Source organism: Aplysia californica, unplaced genomic scaffold, assembly GCF_000002075.1.
Source record: "Aplysia californica isolate F4 #8 unplaced genomic scaffold, AplCal3.0 scaffold00332, whole genome shotgun sequence".
Classification (NCBI taxonomy): domain Eukaryota; kingdom Metazoa; phylum Mollusca; class Gastropoda; order Aplysiida; family Aplysiidae; genus Aplysia; species Aplysia californica.
In genome coordinates this window covers 72,642-94,127 of record NW_004797602.1, presented here as the reverse complement: position 1 = coordinate 94,127, position 21,486 = coordinate 72,642, and the positions used below count along the sequence as shown (strand labels likewise).

The 21,486-nt window shown below is 40.1% G+C and overlaps 2 protein-coding genes across 3 annotated transcripts in view; one reads left to right on the top strand and one right to left on the bottom strand.

Annotated features, from left to right (window-relative positions):
- LOC101852780 (early endosome antigen 1) overlaps positions 1–16,589 on the bottom strand; it is a 39,099-nt gene extending 22,510 nt beyond the window's left edge. The window contains exons 1-10 of one of the 2 annotated variants that reach the window (XM_013084963.1): positions 16,500–16,589; positions 9,586–9,741; positions 8,894–9,012; positions 8,038–8,110; positions 6,923–7,402; positions 4,356–6,175; positions 2,506–2,752; positions 1,663–1,872; positions 1,015–1,158; positions 663–755 (exon numbers count right to left, since the gene is read on the bottom strand). In XM_013084963.1, the coding sequence (XP_012940417.1) occupies positions 663–755; positions 1,015–1,158; positions 1,663–1,872; positions 2,506–2,752; positions 4,356–6,175; positions 6,923–7,402; positions 8,038–8,110; positions 8,894–9,012; positions 9,586–9,654 (3,255 nt within the window). In that variant the 5' untranslated portion in view covers positions 9,655–9,741; positions 16,500–16,589. The remainder of the gene's footprint in view (positions 1–662; positions 756–1,014; positions 1,159–1,662; positions 1,873–2,505; positions 2,753–4,355; positions 6,176–6,922; positions 7,403–8,037; positions 8,111–8,893; positions 9,013–9,585; positions 9,742–16,499) is intronic. The other variant, XM_013084964.1, reaches the window with a different exon arrangement.
- Positions 16,590–16,711: 122 nt separating this feature from the next.
- Positions 16,712–21,486, top strand: part of LOC101852556 (transmembrane protein 17B) — a 17,530-nt gene continuing 12,755 nt past the window's right edge. Inside the window, exon 1 of the mRNA XM_005102598.3 lies at positions 16,712–16,889. Coding sequence (XP_005102655.1) covers positions 16,742–16,889 — 148 coding nt within the window. The 5' untranslated portion in view covers positions 16,712–16,741. The remainder of the gene's footprint in view (positions 16,890–21,486) is intronic.

Below are 21,486 nucleotides of genomic sequence, written 5' to 3'. Positions count from 1 at the left end.
CAAAGAACATTTGAAGCATGGCTCAGAAACTCAGCAAAGAACATTTGCTTCATGGCTCGGAAACCAAGAAAATAACATTTGATGTATGGCACAGAAATGGATTAATGTATCACCTGCTGAAAGAAAATTAAAAGTAAAGAATGTAATGGAATGAAAATAAAGTCATAAAGTCATAACGTCAAGAGATTAAAAGTACTATCCATTTATAAATCATCTGTTTTTGATTTTCAAGAAAGAAGCACATTTACACAATGAAGGTCATCCAGTGCAGGGAAAAAGAAAGACAGATAGACAGAAACAACATAGGGACAGTGAAGATGTGGGACCTACCAGTCATTCTCTACAACCACATACAATTTTTAAGCATTCAGTTTTTCTAAAACAACACCTTTAACAGTTTTTAGTTTTTCTGTAATTAATGTTGAGTAAAAAGAAGCACATCAACATAATAATGGTAGTTTAGTGCCGGCAAAAATTAGACAGACAGGCAGGTACAGAAGAGGGAAAGTAAAAGAGTAGGACCTACCAGTGGTGCCCTCCAACCACCCACTTTCTGTAATCAACAATATCCGGCAGCTTGCAAAAACAATATATCACATGGAATTACCCATCATTCAAATCAGCGAACTCTTACCTCGGAAAGCAACTGTCTATGCTCTTACCTCAGAAAGCAACTGTCTATGCAACATGGCATGGTCCTCAACTGTCTTTTTGGTTTTTCTTGCCAAATGATGAAGGGAATCTCTCAAACGGAACTGTAAAGACATGCAAGTAGAAATAAAGGGTAAGGACTCAAGTCACAATTAAGTGAGGCAAAATCCAACATAGATTTTTTCCCTCAAACAAAGATAAGAACAGTGACACTCTATCATTTACTGGAGGGAAAGAGCAAGACAACAACAAGAACAACTCATTCTGCTTGAAAAGAGAAGATCTCACTCCCCAATATCATGTGACACGTAGCAGCAATCCACCATAGATGATAGTAAGATTAAGAAGGAAAAACTGACAAACCTGCATGGCTGAAGCCCCTTCAATGTCATCCATGAGTCCCAGGAATTCCTCCCTCTCCGTCTGCAGCTCCCTGATCACCTTCATGGACGTCTCAAACTGATCCTTGTAGCTGTTCTTCGCAAACTCCGCTTGCATTCTCTCAATCTGTGGACGCAGAATTATTTTATCACACAACTTTTTCAAATTCAGCTAACATAATTATTCTATGTGTTAGCCCCTCAAATTGGACTTCCATTCTCTGAATCAATGGACATAATTTTTTCTGTTTGTTTAGAGTAAAGAGAAGCACATCTGTCGTTCAGAAAACTTCGATAATGTCAGGGGTAGGTTTGTTTGACTTAGCCTGCCAGGTCCAACCTGGCAAAAAGGTGTTATGCTTCACTTTTACCAGTTATTCTTGGTCTACATGTCTTTTTCACCATAATTTTTTTTACAGTTTAACAGTTACATAGTCTAATAATGAAATACTTCTGTGACTGCACACACAACTAAAAACTTTATATTAACCACTTCAATGCCCTATAGACATACCTTGTATGTCACAGAATAACACAATTTCCCACAGCTTCAGGTGCTGGGGAAATACAAAACATTGAAAGGACTAAATTATTATATTTTTAAAAAATTAACAACTGCACAACAACGTACTTCCTCAGCATGTCGTTTCTCCGCCTCCTGTCTAGACAGCTCCAGAGACTCGCACGCCTGCTCTAGGTCGGCCACGCTGGCAGACAAGCTGGTCTCCGCCGTTCTCAGCATCTCGCTCGACTGGCTCAGCTCCTGCTCCAGCTGGTAGATTCTGTTCTGCTTCTCCTCCACACATTTCTGCAGGCCCGACAAGGCTTCCTCGTGGAGTTGCTGAGAACAAAGGACGAAGGTCGGTTCAGTTGTTTTAGTAAGAGTTTAAAACGGCACTAGCACCACAAATATGTCATTTATGTGTCAACGGTCAAGAAGTATTACTGGAGAGTAGCAAACAAAGAAAAGAAGGAGGAGAGATGCAGACAATACATGTTTCATTGGATAGAAGGAGCAAACCACAACAGAACCAACCCCGTCAACCACCCACAGACAAAAGTTGGAGAGGTTGGCGAAACTATTTGGGTAAGACCAGGGAAGCTCTCCTCCTTTCACCCATCTCTTCAAGTTCTCTATAAGCTTGGTCTACCTCTGCCTCTTTTGGCTTCTATTTTCCCAGCCTGACAGAACCAGCTGAAACATCACCTCTACACAAAGTTCAGTATCAGCAACTCAGAGCAGTGCTGGTGCAGAACGAGTAGCCAAACAGGAAACCAGCTATACTACAAGCCTGCCCAAATGCTTGAGGCATTTAGAAGGATATATTGGCACAACCTTAGGCAGGGAGACCTAAAACTCTACGAGAGCCTGGAAGACTTGTGGCAAACAGCAGCCTTCGCACAAGAGACTGGGATATCCATTTAGAAATGAATGAGAAGAAGAAGACACCACAAATGTCACATGATATAATACCTCAAGTAAAGCAATGTCCTGGGTGTGGTTATCCCTCAGCTCCACCAGCTGTTTCTCACTAGACGTCAGTTTTCCCCTGCACTCTTTCAGAGACGCCTGCAGCCGGTTGCGCTCGTGAGAAGTGGCCTTGACCTCCTTCTCTAGCCTCTGGTTGGCAGCCATAGTTGTCTCCAGCTGGTTGGCCACGGCCCGAGGGTGTTGTCTCCGCACGTCCTCCGCTGTCATCCTAGAGGAAAGAACAGGCAAACTGGGAGGTTCAGGAGCAGTGACGTCAACAAAGTATACTATACATTTGAGACAAAATATGACACACCCATTTTTCTGACTTCGAATCAGAAAAATGGTTGTGTTGCGAAAGTTTATTCGTAATTCACTCATTATCTTTTGTCTCTCAGGTTTATAACTATTAAAACTACAATCAGGACAATTAAAAAAACCTGCTGAACAATAAAAGTCAAAATTATAAACCTTGCATCAGACACAGAGCACACTATATACATATATGTGAGGCATCATGGTGAAATCAGGCACTCGTCAAAATAATGAAATGGAAGAAATCAGCATTTTTCGGCCAGTTTGGAAATTTTTGTCGAATTTTTGTATTTTGTCGCAACACCTCGTATGTCTATTAAAAAACACTTTAAAGTGTGAATCTTATGGAAATAACATTGATTATAGGCATAACAAATTTTAATTTGCAGTTTCCAAGGACTCTTTAGCTATGGAAATCACCAAACTTTGGTGGCCATTTTCTTGCTAATTTTACCTCTGAAACCAGGACACCCCACCTCCTTCAATTGCAAATATCTCGACTTCTATTCAAGATAAATGGATACTTTTTTCATCAAAAGCAAGGCAAATGAAAACCTTTAAGATGATACCAATAGCTCCATATGCCCAAAAATTGATGAGCGCCTGATTCCACTGCATCGTGACACATATATATTCCTCATGCAAGATACATTTTTCATGATTCTATGATTCTCCTCACCAGGCAGAGCATACTATAACAGCACACTGCTGATTGTTATCATATCTAGGGGAAAGAACAGTTTGATGCAATTAAATAATCAATTCCTGATTACTTAAATATCAACATCTTATATTATATATATACAGTCATCCCAAAAAAGATTTTACAGGTAGAAAATCTACATAAAACATATGATTGAGCACACAAAAAAACACTTATGGTTAATATAAAAAGCAGTAACAAAATGTGAAGGGAATTAAACCCCTCTTTTTAGTAAGAGTTTTACTGCACATGCAACACAATAAGGTCATTAAATGCTGAAGATTAGAGGTGTTACAAGAGAGTAACAAACACAGAAAAGAAGGAGGGGAGATAAAGACAAAAGATATTTGATACGAAAGAAGAAGCAGCAAACTACACCAGAGCACCTGTCAACCATCCACTAATCCCTCTCTGTGCACTTTTTTGGGGGTTGAAATTCTTGTTTTTCTGCTTTGGTAAAGAAAATCACACTGACACATTTATGGGTATTTAGAGCTCGTGTAAAAAAAAAAAGCAAGAAAGACAGACATAAACAAGGGAAGAAAAGAAGGATCTGCTAAATGGAACCACACCCATCTGAACATTCTAAACTAAACTACCTTGAATAACAGAGACCAAAATTAAATACAGTCAAGATAGTCCAAGACGGCCGCCCATTGACAGGAGAAAAGTGGTTGTCTTAGATTTAGCATTATTATAATTATAATATCTTTTTTTTAAACACTCAGGGGGTGGGTTGAGTTTTTTGTAGATGAATATCTTGGATGGGTGACCATTAGAGCAGATTCAACAGTAAAGGTTTATAACAAAAGGAGCAAAAATTCCCCTCTATTACCGGCGGCCGGGTTTGTTCAGCTTGACAGGTGTCATTCCCGAACCAGTGTCCACCATCTCGTGTCTCTCCGTCATAGTCTGTTTGTTCAGGGCTTCCACCATAGCCAGAACGCTGAGGTCCCTGGTGTCTGTCGTCCTAGCAGAGAAGTCTTCTTCTGTCATCATGGACCTGTTCATCATTTCTTGTAATGTCGGATCTGTCATTAGTGATTTGTTCACCATTTCCTGTTCAGTATGATCTGTCACCATTGATCTGTTCACCATTTCCTGTACAGCATGATCTGTCACCATTGATCTGTTCACCATTTCTTGAAGTGTCGGATCCGTCACCATTGATCTGTTCACCATTTCTTGAACTGTTGGATCTGTCTCCATCGATCTATTTACCATTTCCCGTAGAGCACGATCAGTCACCATTGACCTGTTCACCATTTCCCAGATCGCTGGATCCGTCAACACAAGGTTATCTGTACATTCATGTGTTGTAGGATTAGCCTGATGAGTACAGACAGAGCTAAAAAATTCAATCCCCGTGGATTTCTCCATTTCTTGATTCTCCTTTGTAATTGCAGAGGTGTAAAAAGAATCTGTTTGAAAAGACGAGCCGGTGCTACAGTTCGAGAAAGTGTCGGGAGTCGGAGTGCTCAATGAGTGGTAACCCATAGCACTCCCAATATGGACACTTAGACCATGAGAAACAATATCTTCCGTAATACTGCCAGCTCTGTCAGAAGTGCCTTCATCATCCTCAGGGTGTGAGCAATGCTCAGTGAAATCTGAAGGCTCCACCATCTGAACAGCTGATACACCTTGAACCTCCGATGGTTGACAGCTGTTGTGAATTTTTACAGAGTCATTTAGTAAGGGCAGCACTGAGGGAGGAAGACTACTGTTTTGGGACGAGTTTGAGATTCTGCTCTCGCTTTCATGGTTTTTCTGTAAGGATGAAGACAAGTCATTGTGTTTTCTTTTCGGCGTAAACATTACGAGGTCGCTGTTAACAATATTTATGTCTGCAAACTCATTCAGGTCTTTTGTTTTGTCCGTCATCTGCTGGAATGCTGTGCTCCCCACATTTACGCAGCGAATATTCGGTGACGGTGGAATCACGGCAAAAGATTCAGCATCAGAAGAGAAAGACTCACCCACGCAATGGTCAGACACGTCACAACCCACTCTTTCGTCAGGAGCTGACTGTGTCAAATCTAACTCGAGAAGTCGATTGACGGAAGAGGAAGAAAGAGAAACCTCTTCCTTCTTCCCCCCTGCTGGAGTATTCAGCAGGTAAGCCTCTATCATTGTAGAGAGTTCTTGAGCCTCCAATTTTTCCTGGAACAAGTTGGCAGACATGTTCATCAGCTCATTCAGCGAGGTTGAGAAAGACTGTCTTGCGTCCGCTTCTCCTTTCCAGAAATTGTCGGTCGAACCCATGGGCGAGCAAGGTGGTGCTGCGGTGTGACTCCGGAGATTATCTCCACCAACGTGTTGTTCTTCAGCTTCAGTGGTCGACAAATTTCCGTCTGCCAGACAGGGAGACGGAAGAAGAAGGCGCTGTGCTCTGCTCGTCAGCGCTGCTTGAAGATGCAAAACTGGAGTTGAACTGCACATAGGGTTACCTGTTTGGACGGATAAACCACTCTGTTTGGAGCTACTGGGTATTTCAGTCATTGACTTGTGCAGAGGAGTCGATGATGCAATTTGCTCTCTGCTTGCTTCTTTCTGATAAATTTGTGAATAGGGGTGATCGTAATGGGCTGATGACGGTGAAAAGACCTGCGTAGTTAATGACCCTACAGAGCACTCTGCAAGGGACTTGGACAGCTGGGGGTGAAAAATGATTCATGAGTTAGTGTGTGAGGGCAGACATTTATCCAGTGACTTCAATCATCAATCATTGCAGCTATAAACCTGAATAGAACATCTGAAGTTATGTGTATAATACGATAACATTGTTAAAAGAGACGGAACACTTTCTGATATCAGGAGTCATACTTGTATAAAAAAATAGTAATGACATAAAACCTAAGTGTACTCCAGTTTGTGAAATAAGAAAAACTATGCATATATCAAAATCTACTGTAAACAGAGTGCTTATACATTTAGAGCAAAAAAGAAAAATGACAAATTTTAAAATGTCTCGCAAACAATCTATGAGACCACTGTCATCACATTTCTTTCGGTGCAAACAGATCACAAACAAATACTTTTACTTTAATTTACAGATCCAGCAGCCACCTGAGTTTTAGTCCTTCAGCCTGTATTACAAACAGATCAAACAACATTCTATAGCTCCACATGCAAATATGCAAAGAGCTAAGATATTCATTTACAAATGTTAGTTTGAAGCAGTCCTATTACTTCAAAACTCGTTATTTTGTATTGTAAGGAATGAAAAATTTGTAAAAAATCTCAAATTTTTTGTCCAGCTTGGATGTCTAAGGCGTTTTCCAAATTAACCCCTACTCCCACCTCCTCCAATTTAATAACTTCATAATTTTTTTATTGGTAGTTGAAAGATTACATTAGTGAAACAACTTTATCAACTAGCCCTTGAAATATTGAACAAACCTGTTGCAGTTCAGAAGCACATTCATTCACAATCATCTCAACCAGCTCATCTGTTTCCCTTTCAACCACGGCTATGACAGGCAGATGGGGATTGTCCTCAAAGTTTGGCCCTTCTTCACCTTGACCTTTCGTTGCATCCTGAGAAGCACCAAGCGTTATTTCCCCACCTACTTCTATTACTGATTCACTGATCTCTCTTGACTCGTCACGCTCCAACTCAGTGCAATCTGAGCGAGGATTTGAAGTGGAGGCACCCAGACAGTCTTGATCCAGGGAAAGTTCCGGCACAGTGTCTAGTACCACAACTCGGTTTGACTTTGAGGTTGAGGCGACTACGCCATCATCATCAGGGCGAAGTGATTTCAAAGACATGAGCGGCTCATGAGGAGGGCAGTCCGGCTCTTCCTCCACCTGCTGTGGTAGAGTGACACTGGAGAGCTCTGAAGATGGCGGGTGGGTGTCGAAGGATGCAAAGCAAGACTGGAAATACAGAATGGGAAAACCATATACAGTTTAAGACGGGCATACATTGTAGAGGAGAAAAGTGGTTGTCTTTGAACTGTGTACATCTTCATCTGTATCATTATAAAGACCCCCCCCAAAAAAAACCGCAAGGGGGGAAATGAGAAGTGGCCATTTGTACAGGTGATCATCTTATACATGAGGCCGTTAGAGCAGGTGTGACTGATATATTATTTTATAAATGTTTGTCTTGTTAACTTTTCTCACTTCACAGAGGCAAATATGACAGCTGACCAAGATCTCAGCCACTGATGAACTCCATGTCCAAATTCTACATTGTCGAGGTCATATAGCATAGGCTTAATTGCTTGAGTCCATTTTTTCAGGTTTCTAGTTATTAGTAAGGTTTAAAAATGCCTGATATTTGTGTTTTTTTTTAAACCCTTAATATAGCAGGGTATAGTATTGAGTGCTAAAAATCAAATTACTGAGACATATTCACTTTTGTTCAAGTCATCAGTATGCACATTTGACAAAAGTTTTAACAAAACAACAAAATTTGACTCAGCAATTGTGTTATGACTATGCCAGTACATGTATTATATTATCATGATCGAGATTGCAATTTTCCACACAATTTGATTTTCACTTACTCTTCTCGACCTGACTGCCTTGTTTCGTTGTTTCTTCGGAGTCTCCTGTGTCAGGAGATCAAGAGCCTCCAGTCTGTGCAGGACGGAGAAAAAGTTAAAAAAAGATACAGATTGACTTCGATATAAAGCTTAGACTAGCAAGCACTTTGCAATATCAGAGCAGGACAAAGGTGATATGACAAAAGTTCTGCTATTCTAAATAATAATGTTTTATTGAATACTTAAAAAAGAGCATCTGGCTATTTTTAATATTTTTTTATATTGTCCTGCCATTTAAAGCACAAAACATGACAGTTTACTTTTTATCCAGAAGGTAAGGATATACACAAAAACTAAAGACCGCCTTTTGTTGATATAAATGGCAGACAGAGAAACAATAACAATGAACCAGATTAATAATACAAAACACAACAAAGAGAAATCATGGGACAGTTGAATTCAAAGCATTGGGCTACAAAGTGATAATTTATATCTCAACCTTTCAGAAACATCATAAGAGAGGATTTTTTTATCGGCCCCCCCCCCCCCCCCCCCCCCCCCCCCAAGGATACTAGACCAGTGGATTGTAAGTTACAGCAATACTTTCCCCAACGTGCCAAATCTTTGTGTTTTAGTAGAGTTTTTTTCGGCACTCGCAACAGCATAAGGTCATATGAGCGCCAGAAGATTAGAGGTGATACAAGAGAGTAACTAACATAAAAAAGAAGGAGGGGGAGATAAGGACGATAGATATTTGATAGGAAAGAAGGAGCAAGCCACACCAGAGCACCCGCCAACCACCCACACAAATCTTTATATTATCAGATTTCGAGCCAAAAGTTGAATAAACACCAATACCAGAAACAGGGTCAATTACCTGTGGTCACTCTTCTGAACCTCACTAGTTCCAGATAAGACATCCTTTATTCTTTTGTTCCTCACATCCTGAAGGGGAGTGCGGGCTGGGTAGCTGTTGGTTTCTTGATTTGGAATAACCTGAGGAGAAAAGAAGTGAATCATTATTGTCCAGACGCTGGCACATCGCTTTGGTGTTTCACAACACAAACATGTGATTGCACACCACCCATACACAAATGCTCTCTCACACACAAATTAAACACATAAAATGTGTGTGGAATGTGAAAGAAGACAGAAATGAAACAGTAATATCTTTGGAAATGGGACAGACACAGACCAACTTCTTTTGCCTACAAATTGATTTAATATTCAATGAACTTGCTAAAGTTCTAAAGATAATTTTGATCTAACAAAAGTCATGTGGAAAACAAAAAATACCCAACCGCTACACACTGAACATCTGTCTCTGTAGTGTGGTGGTTAGTCTCTTCCCCATTGCATGCAAAATATGTGACTTTGACACGCCTGAGAGTGGAGGTTTTTTTAATCGAGTTCCTTCCAACTGTATGCTGGGATGCTGCATTCACCTCAGCCCAGAATGGCCCTAACAGGCAGCACTGAATCAGCCCTCCCCAATATTGAACTAAATTGTATTAATTAACAGGGGCGAAAAGTATTTACAATCACATATATAATATTTCATTTACTAACCTTATTCTTTGTCCCTGCCACACCATTTTCCTTGTTCGATAGCACATCGTGGAACACTTGAAATTCCATTGAAGAAGTCTATTTCACGTCTGCTCAACGAACAGATATAACCACCAAGTCGTGACAAATGAAGATTGCTATTGATCAGATATGCATCTGTGGACAAAAAAAGCCCCAGAAGAACTAAAATTCATGTTTAGAGATACAACACAGCAAAGTGGTTTTCTATTTATATAATACAAACATGAGCACAACACAAGTTGACAAAGAATTTGCAAACATAAACTATTTAAAAAAAAGTATTTTCCACATGAATGTACACACATGCATCATAGGTAAAAACAAACTACATAATTTGTTTCTTCAATTTTCTGTGACTGGCTTTTTGTATCCCCAAGTCTAAAGTACTGAGGGTTTGACTAAGAGTTTACTTCTTGCACCCCCTCCCCCCCTTTCTCAAGGTCAATCCAAGAAACATATTTAAAGAGTGAATAGACTAGCCATTTGAGTGTCACCATGACAGTCAAGTTTATAAAAGAAAAAAAAATACTTCGCTCTTCACCTCACAGAATCTGAGAATGATGGTCAATAAGGTTTTAACTAAAAGCACAGGAGCTAAACATTTATTTAAGCTAGTTAATGGTGTAGTATGATCTTGCAGAGAAAGAAAGTAGGAGATATATGTGAATGAAGAGAATATACACATGAAATTTATGAGCATGGGCAAGCTTCTGGTACTACGGAAAGTCAGAAAACTTCCAGCCTGAAGCAAAACAGAAAAACTTATAAAAATTGCCAAACAAGAGAAAAAATGCTGTTTCCTTCAATTTTTTTATCTTGAGGAGTGCCCGATAACGGGGATTTCACTATATAAAAGTCAAGAACAATAATTAATAATTGTGGGTATATTAATTTAATAAAATAGCCTATTCATCATCGTCAGTAAATTAAAGTTAAAGTAGCCTAACGAGAAACAGAGATGTGATCATGCTTAATATATGGTTGGGAATAAGTAGAATTTATTTGCCTATTCCCAATCAGTGTTTTTTTTTGTAGGCTAGCCCACGAGACGAGACCAAGACCACGAGATTTTACGGCTGAGTCTATGGGCAAGCACGGTGTTAGGTTTGGACAGTCGTACTGAACTGGAAGAAGGGACATTGAATCTACAAGAAAGGCTACTATTGAGCGACTTGAAGGAAAGTCACCCAGAGTTACATTCCATTATGTTGCTATGCAACCTCATGTGTTCTGTTCTTCTGAGGCATTTTTTTTCAGCAGAAAATCGGAGGAATTCAAAAATTCTGAAAATTAAACAGTTGTACAGGCTGCATGGAGTCTCTAAACGTCTTATATCAAGACTAAGGTTTACAAGAGTGAAGACTCAGGTTATTTATCAATTCTCATCATCTCGTCTGAGCACATTTAGTGATTTAGGCCCCCGACAGAAAAGGGGAAACATAATTCTGAAGGGCAAAAGAAGAGTGAAATTAACGGATTTGCGTGCATAGTAAAGTATGTCTTGCACACAAACAATCGCATGCGTACTGGTGCACCCAATAGCGTGAGTTCTAAAAAAAATTGTTTAAATTGGTGCACGCGCATATAGACATGGCCAGATTTTACGTAGTCACGTGACCCGTCTGATTTGCGCCGCGCTTCTACTTCTAAGTCTTCTTCCAGAAAAAAGGGTTAAATTGGTGCACGCGCATATAGACACGCCCAGATTTTATGTAGTCACATGACCCATCTGATTTGCGCCGTGCTTCTACTTCTCTACTTCTAAGTCTTCTTCCAGGCCAGATTTCACTTGTTCTTTCTTTGTCAGCCATTGAAGAAAGACACTGTGATTTTTAAGATTTGATTTGATCTTTTGCTATATCGGGACTTTTAGCTCCAGAGCAAAAATCCCGCTGTAGGCATGTTCCCGCTATAGGAATGCAAAGGGGAATTGTTATTGCCGAAAAATAACACACTACTCGTTCTCCTCTTTCTTTTACTGTCTTTTTAAATAGGCCTAGCCTAGGCCTAAGGCTATGGCACTACCGGTATCACTTTTGGAGTGGCTCACCCGCATCTCTCCGCCCCACTTCACTCATCACAGGACTGGTTAATCACAACACTGCATCGCTGACTGCCTGTTTGGAGTCTATCTACACCCCCCACCCCTACGCTAGAGCTCGCTTGATCTCTCCTGGTATCTGTGTATCCAAGTTCGGGCCTTTCCTTACACCGACCCTAGCACAGTTAATTGAGTTTGATAGAGACAAAAAAAGGGGATTCCAATAAGGTCCTGCTGCAGCGGTGGCCTCTATAGTCATGTTCTACTGTATTCTGGTAACTTCATCGCTGGAGCATTATGATGAGGTTAGTGCCAGGACTGGTCTACAAATCTAGGGGGAGGGTTGTTGCCGTAGAGGGAGTGAAGTCATACGAAAATAAGAAGAGATGGGGAAAATTTTTACTTTCACTCCTGCACACAGATGAACAGCTTCGGGGGTCAAACTGCAGTAGTATTGTTTGCTGCAGATAACACAAAGCTGCCAAAATTGTCACAAATCAACTATTTTCAAGAAAATTTCCATTTACCTTTTACTGTAAAATATCAAATTATAGGTAAAGACAGGGGTGCATGCCCCCCTGTAACCCCCAAGATCTTTTTTTATCCCACGGGGAGCAGGCCCCACAGAACCCCTCCCCCCCCCCCCCCCCCCCGATTGATCCAAAGCATGCAAATTATTACGCGGTTAGGCATAGAGTGTGATATTATTATTATATATAATATAGCTCTGAATTAAGAACAATCAAACATTTAAAAAACTTCATTTGCAATGGAAATGAAGTTGATTCACGTGTGGCCAATCAATATAGTAGAAAAAGGACAACTGGTAGCCAAGTGTATGAGACGGGAGAGAAAGTAAAAGAATACAAAAGGTTTTTTTTACTCATCATGCACCCGTCTCATGTTCACGTTTTATACTTTCTTTTCTAGTAGATCTAATATTTTGCATGCTGAAAATGAATATATATATGGCCTACATTTTTGCTGCGAATCAATAGTTATTGAGTTATTGATATTTGAAAATAGTAGTTCTAATATTTGAGTTGATTTTAACAACATGGTGGGTTTCAGCCCACCCCCCTCCTCCCCCCCCCCCCTCCTGACCTGGGTTTTCAGGGGGGCATGCCCCTCTGCATTTCACAATGATTAGATCTAGATCTAGATGTTTCGGCAATTAGGATCGATATTTACTTGAAAACAATAGATTTGCAAGGGTTTTAGTTCTTGTGCCATTAAATTTAAAACAAGGGAGGGGTGAGAATAGCAAGACAGAGAACAACCACTTCCTACAGGAAAATGTGAGAATAAAAACATTGGCCTGACGGTGAAAAAAAAAAGTAGGCCTATCTATGCAATGTCGGAATGATCCTATGTCGGAAAGTACGAATTTCATTCATGCCTGATTGGTAGAGCTGGATCCCGATATCAATTCCGTTCACTGCTCGCAACTCCCAACTCACTTGAGCAACTCAGTTCAACTCAGTGCAATTCAGTGATTCAGAGTTGCAGCAAAGAATTTCTACTATGAATCTCAATCTTAATTGTTAAAATGTAATGAGCCCACGGCAGTTTATGATGCCAAGACCAAATACAACCAGCCTTTCTATGAGAAGCAGTAGTTTGCAAGTGAAAAGCCTGTCAGTGAGCAGCGAGCGGCAACACCGGAGATTCACCTCAGAGCAACTCACTTGCTGCTCGCAACTCATTGAATCGAATCAGAAGTTGACACTATATTTAGTGCGGTGGATGCGATCACGTCCACTCGCAACTCAGTGAATCGATTCAGGAGTTGACACTATATTTAATGCAGTGGATGCGATCATGTCTACTCGCAACTCAGTGAATCGATTCAGGAGTTGATACCATATGGTGCGGAGGCAACTCAGTGAATCGATTCAGAGTTGTTCTTATTATCCTATATCTAGGCCTTTAGCTTCAACTCAGTTCATAGGTCATTGATGGTGCTATTCATGAATAGATGGGAGTCTCTAAGCCTAGGGTGAAAGGTTATAGGGTGGCCTAGTGTTAGGTAGGCTAGCCTGTCGTTCAGCCATTGAGATGCTGCGTGATTGAAAGGGGGTGGGGGCTAAGGGGTGTCGGTCTGTCTACTGGGGATGGCTGTGGGCAGGGTGAGCACTCGGTGACGGCGCGTGAGACGAGCGGAGGGTTAATGCATTAATTTATGAATGGGAAACACAGGAAGTGTTGCCAGTCAATGGAGGCAACACGTTGTAATGTACTATGTGAGTAGTAAGCGCCAAAAGCAAATGGTTTGGGTGTCTACTTCTAACCCCCGCAGTCGGTAGAGCTAGTTTTTAATCTAGGCTAACACGATCGGGCTGTAGTGGCACATGTGATTTTGGCTGCTCATATCAGACTATGATTGGTTTTGGACTTTAGAGTGTGTTATGCACGACCTGCCAATGCATTTGTTGAACGCTCGACTTTCCTAATTTCTTAACTTAAGTACTTCTGTTTTATGTGTGAGTGTGTGGGGTGGGGAGTGAGAGAGAGAGAGAGAGAGAGAGGGAGGGAGAGGGAGGCTTCTTTTTAATTTTAAAGGGGTGGAGGGGAAAAAAAGTCAAAAGAAAAAGAAGGAACAGTAACACTGTCGGCCTTTGGCGCGAAACAGTATGTGATGTCACTGAGGTCACATGGTGCTGACGTCACAGCCTGCAAGAACTCAAGCCTACTCGTAAAGTTTCACTTGGAGCGAGCAGCTTGCTCGCAATTCTAAAATTTTAAGAAAACCCAGCTCTACTGATAGGTTTTTGATCTAGATAAGTCCATCTTCAGTGTATTCAGTAAATTTTTTCTTAAGCACTTAAACACAGATGTATTAATTTTTTTTCTTGAGGGCTAAACTGCCATAATTTTTTGGCAGGCGCTATTTGCAATGCTGCGTTCTGAATAGTAGCTCCTGTGCTATTTGTAAAGCCACTTTCTGAATAGCTCCCCCGAGCTATTTGATTTGAAACGCCGCATTCTGAATATAGCTCCCATGCTATTTGAAACGCCAGTACTAGATAAGATTAGATCTAGATCTAGTAGCCCTCATTTCTACATGAAAGTGGCTATTCTCACCCGCCCGGAAGTTCTCGCAAGATCAACTCCTCCCCTCTTCTCTCTCTCTCTGTCTCTTTCTGAATACTGTCTATTGGTGTGGACGATCAAATTGACCAAAACAAAGTTAAAAAATGATGTTAAAACACAAAAGTAAATTTAATTTGGTTGTCTACAAAGATGCTACGGCTATTTAACTTTTCGAATCGAGCCGAACTACGCGGGTCACCATTTTGTTTTGCCCGGAAATTCTCGCGCTACTCCTCTCTCTCTTTCTCTCTCCACTGCCCACAGACAAAATCATACGCTTTTAGTAGGCTACAGTTGTAATAGAACGTTTGTTCACGGCACAGAATTCTACAATTTTTCTGTTATCAGTGTAGAATTCTGTGGTTTAGGGTGAACGCAAAATTTGGTGAACGCGCACCGGGTAAGAATAGCCACAAGACTCGCCTGCACTATTCTCACTGAAAGTGGCTATTCTCACCCGCCCGGAAGTTCTCGCAAGATCAACTCCTCCCCTCTTCTCTCTCTCTCTGTCTCTTTCTGAATACTGTCTATTGAGACTATTGGTGTGGACGATCAAATTGACCAAAACAAAGTTAAAAAATGATGTTAAAACACAAAAGTAAATTTAATTTGGTTGTCTACAAAGATGCTACGGCTATTTAACTTTTCGAATCGAGCCGAACTACGCGGGTCACCATTTTGTTTTGCCCGGAAATTCTCGCGCTACTCCTCTCTCTCTTTCTCTCTCCACTGCCCACAGACAAAATCATACGCTTTTAGTAGGCTACAGTTGTAATAGAACGTTTGTTCACGGCACAGAATTCTACAATTTTTCTGTTATCAGTGTAGAATTCTGTGGTTTAGGGTGAACGCAAAATTTGGTGAACGCGCACCGGGTAAGAATAGCCACAAGACTCGCCTGCACTATTCTCACTGAAAGTGGCTATTCTCACCCGCCCGGAAGTTCTCGCAAGATCAACTCCTCCCCTCTTCTCTCTCTCTCTGTCTCTTTCTGAATACTGTCTATCGGTGTGGACGATCAAATTGACCAAAACAAAGTTAAAAAATGATGTTAAAACACAAAAGTAAATTAATTTGGTTGTCTACAAAGATGCTACGGCTATTTAACTTTTCGAATCGAGCCGAACTACGCGGGTCGCCATTTTGTTTTGCCAGGAAATTCTCGCGCTACTCCTCTCTCTCTTTCTCTCTCCACTGCCCACAGACAAAATTGTACGCTTTTAGTAGGCTACAGTTGTAATGGAACGTTTGCTCACGGCACAGAAGTCTACAATTTTTCTGTTATCACAGTGTAGAATTCTGTGGTTTAGGGTGAACGCAAAATTTGGTGAACGCGCACCGGGTGAGAATAGCCACAAGACTCGCCTGCACTATTCTCACTCCGGGTGAGAACAGAGGTGGCCATTCTCACTCCGGGTGAGAATAGAGGAGGCCTTTCTACATCATAATATATTGTAGTTCAGCCTGAATTATATATTGTGGAAGCTTTCTCAGTTTCTGAATAAACCTCCAATGATTTGACTCCTTTTTTTATGACATTGTCTTAAAAATATGGCCACCTCTGATCACTTTGCAAGTTCTAAAATCTAAAAACCACCAATCAGCTTTGGTAACTTAGCGTCTTAGCCTAATTTACTAATGATAACACGAAGTACACGTGAAAAAATAAAAGTGCAATCTATTTGAAATACTGAACCCAATTTAACTCGCTTTCATCCACTGCATTCCTTCTTTCACACCATAAAAATAAGGTTTTTACCTTTCATGAAATCGTAGATCTCTATACAATAATATCGCTGTTTGGGATCCGTCGCTGTTTATGCTTTCAAAGTTCGCGGATGTCACAATCCGTTTCATTGGTCGTTTCATTCGAGTTCGGACAAAATCTATTTCGCAGTTTTCTTCTCCTTTTCGCGGAAGTGATGTGCTATTTAAACGACTATTATGTACATTCTTTGACGGTATTTGACGGAAGGCAGACTGTTTACATCACGTGACTGAATGGTGGATACGACAAATTTTAACAAAATGGATTCAACACTCACAAAAGTAGATGAAAGATTCAGGCGGACTATGACGTCTGTTACTGATTTGTTGTTTCCAGTCAGTAAAACGAAAGATCAACAGAAGCAACAGATAATTCGTAAAAGTAAATGCTATACCAAAGTTTTGAATGTAGCAGTAAGAACTCGGATGTTACTGTTACTGAGTTACTGTTGCCTGTTGTTGTGTAGTTGTATATTGTCGTGTCAAAACCTGTTTCATCCTTAACCCAAACACCAATACTGTAGGCTACCTCCTTCTTTTTTCTTGTAACTAAGCCTTACCCCCAAAAAACTGACCTTATTTGTCATCTGACGGCATTAAAGTGATGAAGCAGCTGACTTTTGGTAGATCTAGTGGATGTGACGCGAAACGGGAGTGATTTTATAAAAATTTATAGAAACACTCCCGTCTCTTAAAGGGTATTATTTTGTTGCTGTATAGGTTTTTTTTAGGGCCCTGAATACGATTTTGGCTTTGAAAAGCTTTGCAAATAGTTACTTTAGATGTTACGGCACATCATTACAGTTATTACGTACTCGCGCTTGTCATGGGGAGACCCCCTGAAACTCCCCTCTAATTACTACAAACATTTTTTTTAAAAGCCCAAAACTAAGCCTTAACTTTTAAAAAACTGAACTTATTCGTCATCCTACGGCATTAAAGTGGTGAAGGAGCTGACTTTCGATAGTGGATGTGACGCCAAACGGGAGTGGTTCTACAAAAATACCCATTTTACCTTTCTTTTGGTAGGTTGTGTAAGAATGTAACATTGATATTGAAAGATGGGGAAAGTGCCCGATTTGTGGTCAACTTCTTTTTTTTTTTTTTTTTTTGGTAAAAAGTGTTTTATGGCGCTCACAACTGCATAAGGTCATATGAGTGCGGAGAACACATTAACTCTTTCGGGACGTAGTTTTTTTGGGGTCCAGACATAATTAACTTGTGGCTCGATTTGGCTACACAGGTGGAGCACAAAATAACTTCATAAGCATAACCATCACTTTAGGTGAAATATGATATTTATATATATCAAATTGATTTTGAATGAAATTGAATGAGGAATACATTCCAACATGAAACAAAGATTAATTTTGAACATAAGCATTCTTTACAAGGGTAAGAATGGGAAAGAGTGATTAGAAAAATAAATTTTGATGGAAAAAATTACACTCACCCAACAAGTGAAAGCAAATCAATGTATAGCTTATCATATACTGGCCGAGAGCATAATCCATGACTTTCTGAATGCGCAGCTTTTTATTTGAAAGCAATATTCCAAATTTTGTTTCAGTTATGATATTTCTACTGGGTTCAATTACATCGTTTTGTTGATGCAAGACCGCAAGAATTAATTCACCCGTTTTTCGCCAAACGGACGCTTTGACAAAGTGAAACTAGATGTTTTCATTTCATAAACCCTTTCTAAGTTTTCAATAACAATGATAAGTTCTTACATAGCAATGCCAATCAGGCTTTCCCGCTCAGCGAAAATTTAGTCTCCGTTTGCGGGTGAATTTTTGGACCGGGTCGTAGCATAGGTGACTAACTTTTTCAACCTGGGTCTGCTCTCTTTCTTTACCAATGTGAATGAAACTCAGCAACCAATGAGAAAATAGGGCAAACTAATGATATGGGGACGTTGAAGTTCGTACTCTTAAATTATACTTTTGATGTCTGGAACACTTTTGTATCGGGTGTACCGAAAACTATTTATAAGGAGCTTGAATTTCAACGTCAAGAAGGGAAGAGATCTATCTTTCCTCTATAGTGTGCTCAAATTTGAACGTTTTGTGTCAAGTAGTTGTTTAGACCCGATCATAAATGCACGACTACCCCCCTATCCTAAGCGGCATCACACGGAGACCGGCCATTTTCCCCTCACTCTCGCGGCAAATGTATGTGACCAATGATCATTGGTCACTCTAAATCTATTTTACTATTTTATAGGGCAATGGCGGGCGCGCACATCGGGTTGTTTATCTCTCTGTTCCCCTGTAACATCGCAATGGGGGTGTTCCGAGGCGAGCTTATCTCACCTCGGGGTGTTTGTGTCTGAACAGGAGAAAATAATTTTTTATTGTACGGCATGATAGATTGAATTAACTTATTTTTAAGGTTGGCATGGTCTAAAGTTATCAAAGAAAGGTTTGCCATTATTTAGTCACGCTGCCAACATATTCTTAAAGATCCCATGTTGTAATACGATGCTATAAATAAAATGTAGCAAGGCCCACGCAGTGCCGATGAGTGTGACCGAAATCGGGGACTCCCATCTAGGCGCTGCGGGCTTGTTTTACAGGACCCGTTTTCTCACGGTGCCCTATTTTCATTCACTCGTACGGGCTTGTTTCTCAAAGAATGAAAGCGAAACTTGGCAGCCAATGAGAAAAGAGGTCAAACTAGTCACATGCGAAAAAGAAAACACGTAGGTTATTTGGTTATGGTGCTGTTTGTGTCCAAAGTTTGAGCACTCGGCTACACCAGATTTGGTGGAATTTTGGATTTCTTTTTCACAACCTTTTTCCTTTATTGTCTTCAAATTTCATTAATGTATGTGGCATACTTTTTGCGTACCATTGCAAAACACCACCCAAATTCGACTGCATTCGGGCATTCCACTGAGTAGGTTGGGCTAGCCGGCGACGAGTGAAAAATTCCATGACGTCATAAAGAAACAGGTCGGGGAAAGTCTACTGCGCGAGAGAGACGGGGAAACCATGTTCACCAGTTCGGCTTTCCAAAAGCTAAAAAGCACTTTTTAGGCTTTATCTTTATGCCTGCATGAAATTTATTCGCTTTGGATATGATAAAAAGACTTTCTGCATACAAAAAAATTGGGGAGGAGAGATCATATTCTTGTGTTATCGATCGATATTGACGGTTCTCTCGATCCTGTTATTCCCCCGACCTAGATCTACGTGGACTCGTCAGTTTTCGTGCCAAGGAACAGGAATTATAATACTACATAGTATAGTAGCTTACATAAATTCATAGAATTGCTTTCTCGTTAGCAAGGAACAAAATATAGATTAAATCTAAAGAATTGGTGACTGAGGGGTCTTTTTTATGTATTATTACTAGTATTTTCTATCAATTTTGTACCAGTACGGAGATTGGTAAACTTCTGCAAGAAAAAGCGTTGTGGACACCGAGCTGGAGCCATAACCACGTTCTGTGTGTATTTCAAATGCTAAGGAGGTTCAAGCAAAATTTTAAAAAATTAAAATAAACCCAACATGGTCAGTACACTTTCTCTTATCTTCTGTTACACAGAGCACACCTGGTATGTTATGTTATACAATTATACAAAAAATATTGCAAGAAAAGTTAATGGATATCCCATTTTAGTAACATACCCAGGGTACCTTTTCAACATTTTCGCTCACAGTGATAAAAGAGCCTTTCAAACAAACAAAAAATAACAGCAGATTTGGAATCTGCAGGAAAAAATACAAAAGATAGCCAAGTTTCGTAGATATGTAAAAATAAAAATAAAAAGTAGCAGGAGTTTGAATGTTTGCCCCAAGTCCTTGGCCTAAAATTTCTATAAATTTTTGTACACATTTCCCCTGATATTTTGAAAACTACTGCAGATACATCAAATATCTTTATAGATATACATAGGTTCTGCAGGAAAAACTACAAAAGGCTGCCAAGTTTCATTCATGTATTCCGTTTACTACGGAATTTTAAATAAAAAATGCCTCAAAACACCCAAAAATGTGGACCGTGTTTTGGGATTTTTTCCTTATATGAGAGTCACCCCCCAAAAAAATTCCTTTAAAAAATCATCTTTTTTAAATTTATGAACGAATTGTCAAAATTAAAAAACTGTGTTACTCAGCAGAGATAAGGCTATCATATGCACATTGTTTTGTTGGCTTTAAAGCAAAAAAATTTTTTTCCATGGTTCTTGCTACTAAATGTTCTCATCCCGACACCCCTTTTTCGCAAAATCGTAATATGTACACCAAAATTTTAATTATAACAAAATAACTACGAAATGGTTTGTAAATTCTGACGACAGAAATGATTTCTCCACCCAAATACACTTCGGGTTGCCAAGTTTCTTTCTTACACTCCAGTTAATTACTGAGATATCGTCGATTGTTTTACAGAATCTGCTAATGCGTGGTCCTCTGTTTAGAAGTATTTTCCTATATGTGGGTCATCCATATTTTGCCAACCTTTACAACCCAATAACTTTTTTATTTATGAACCAATTCTCTTAGAATAGAAAATTATTTCTTAGGTAACAAATAGAAAAGGCCTAAAGGGAAAAATTAAATTTTCATTGGCATTGCTATCTTATGAATGACAGATCATGTTAGAACGAAACAAAAGTGAGGCACCCCATCTTTTCCGATATCGGCAATACGTACGGCAGGGGTGTGGACTCGCGCTGATATATCCGTGATACGTCTGGAAAGAGTTAAACATTTTTCAGTCTGTAGGAAATTTTGAAGGCCGAAGCCTACTCTTATCGATTTTAGACCACTAAGGGATCTTTAACGTATTCAACTTGCTCATGGGAACTCTGAGATTTTTCACCCTTGTCCGAGAAGGCTAGGTGGGAGATCTTTCCTACCAGAAGATCAGGGGTGTGGCTGAAAGACGGCAGTAAAAAGGAGCTAAGGAGTAGCAGTAGAAAGGCTGCAGAAAGAGCCAGGAGCCCAGAGGAGGGGGCAAAGGAGGGGACC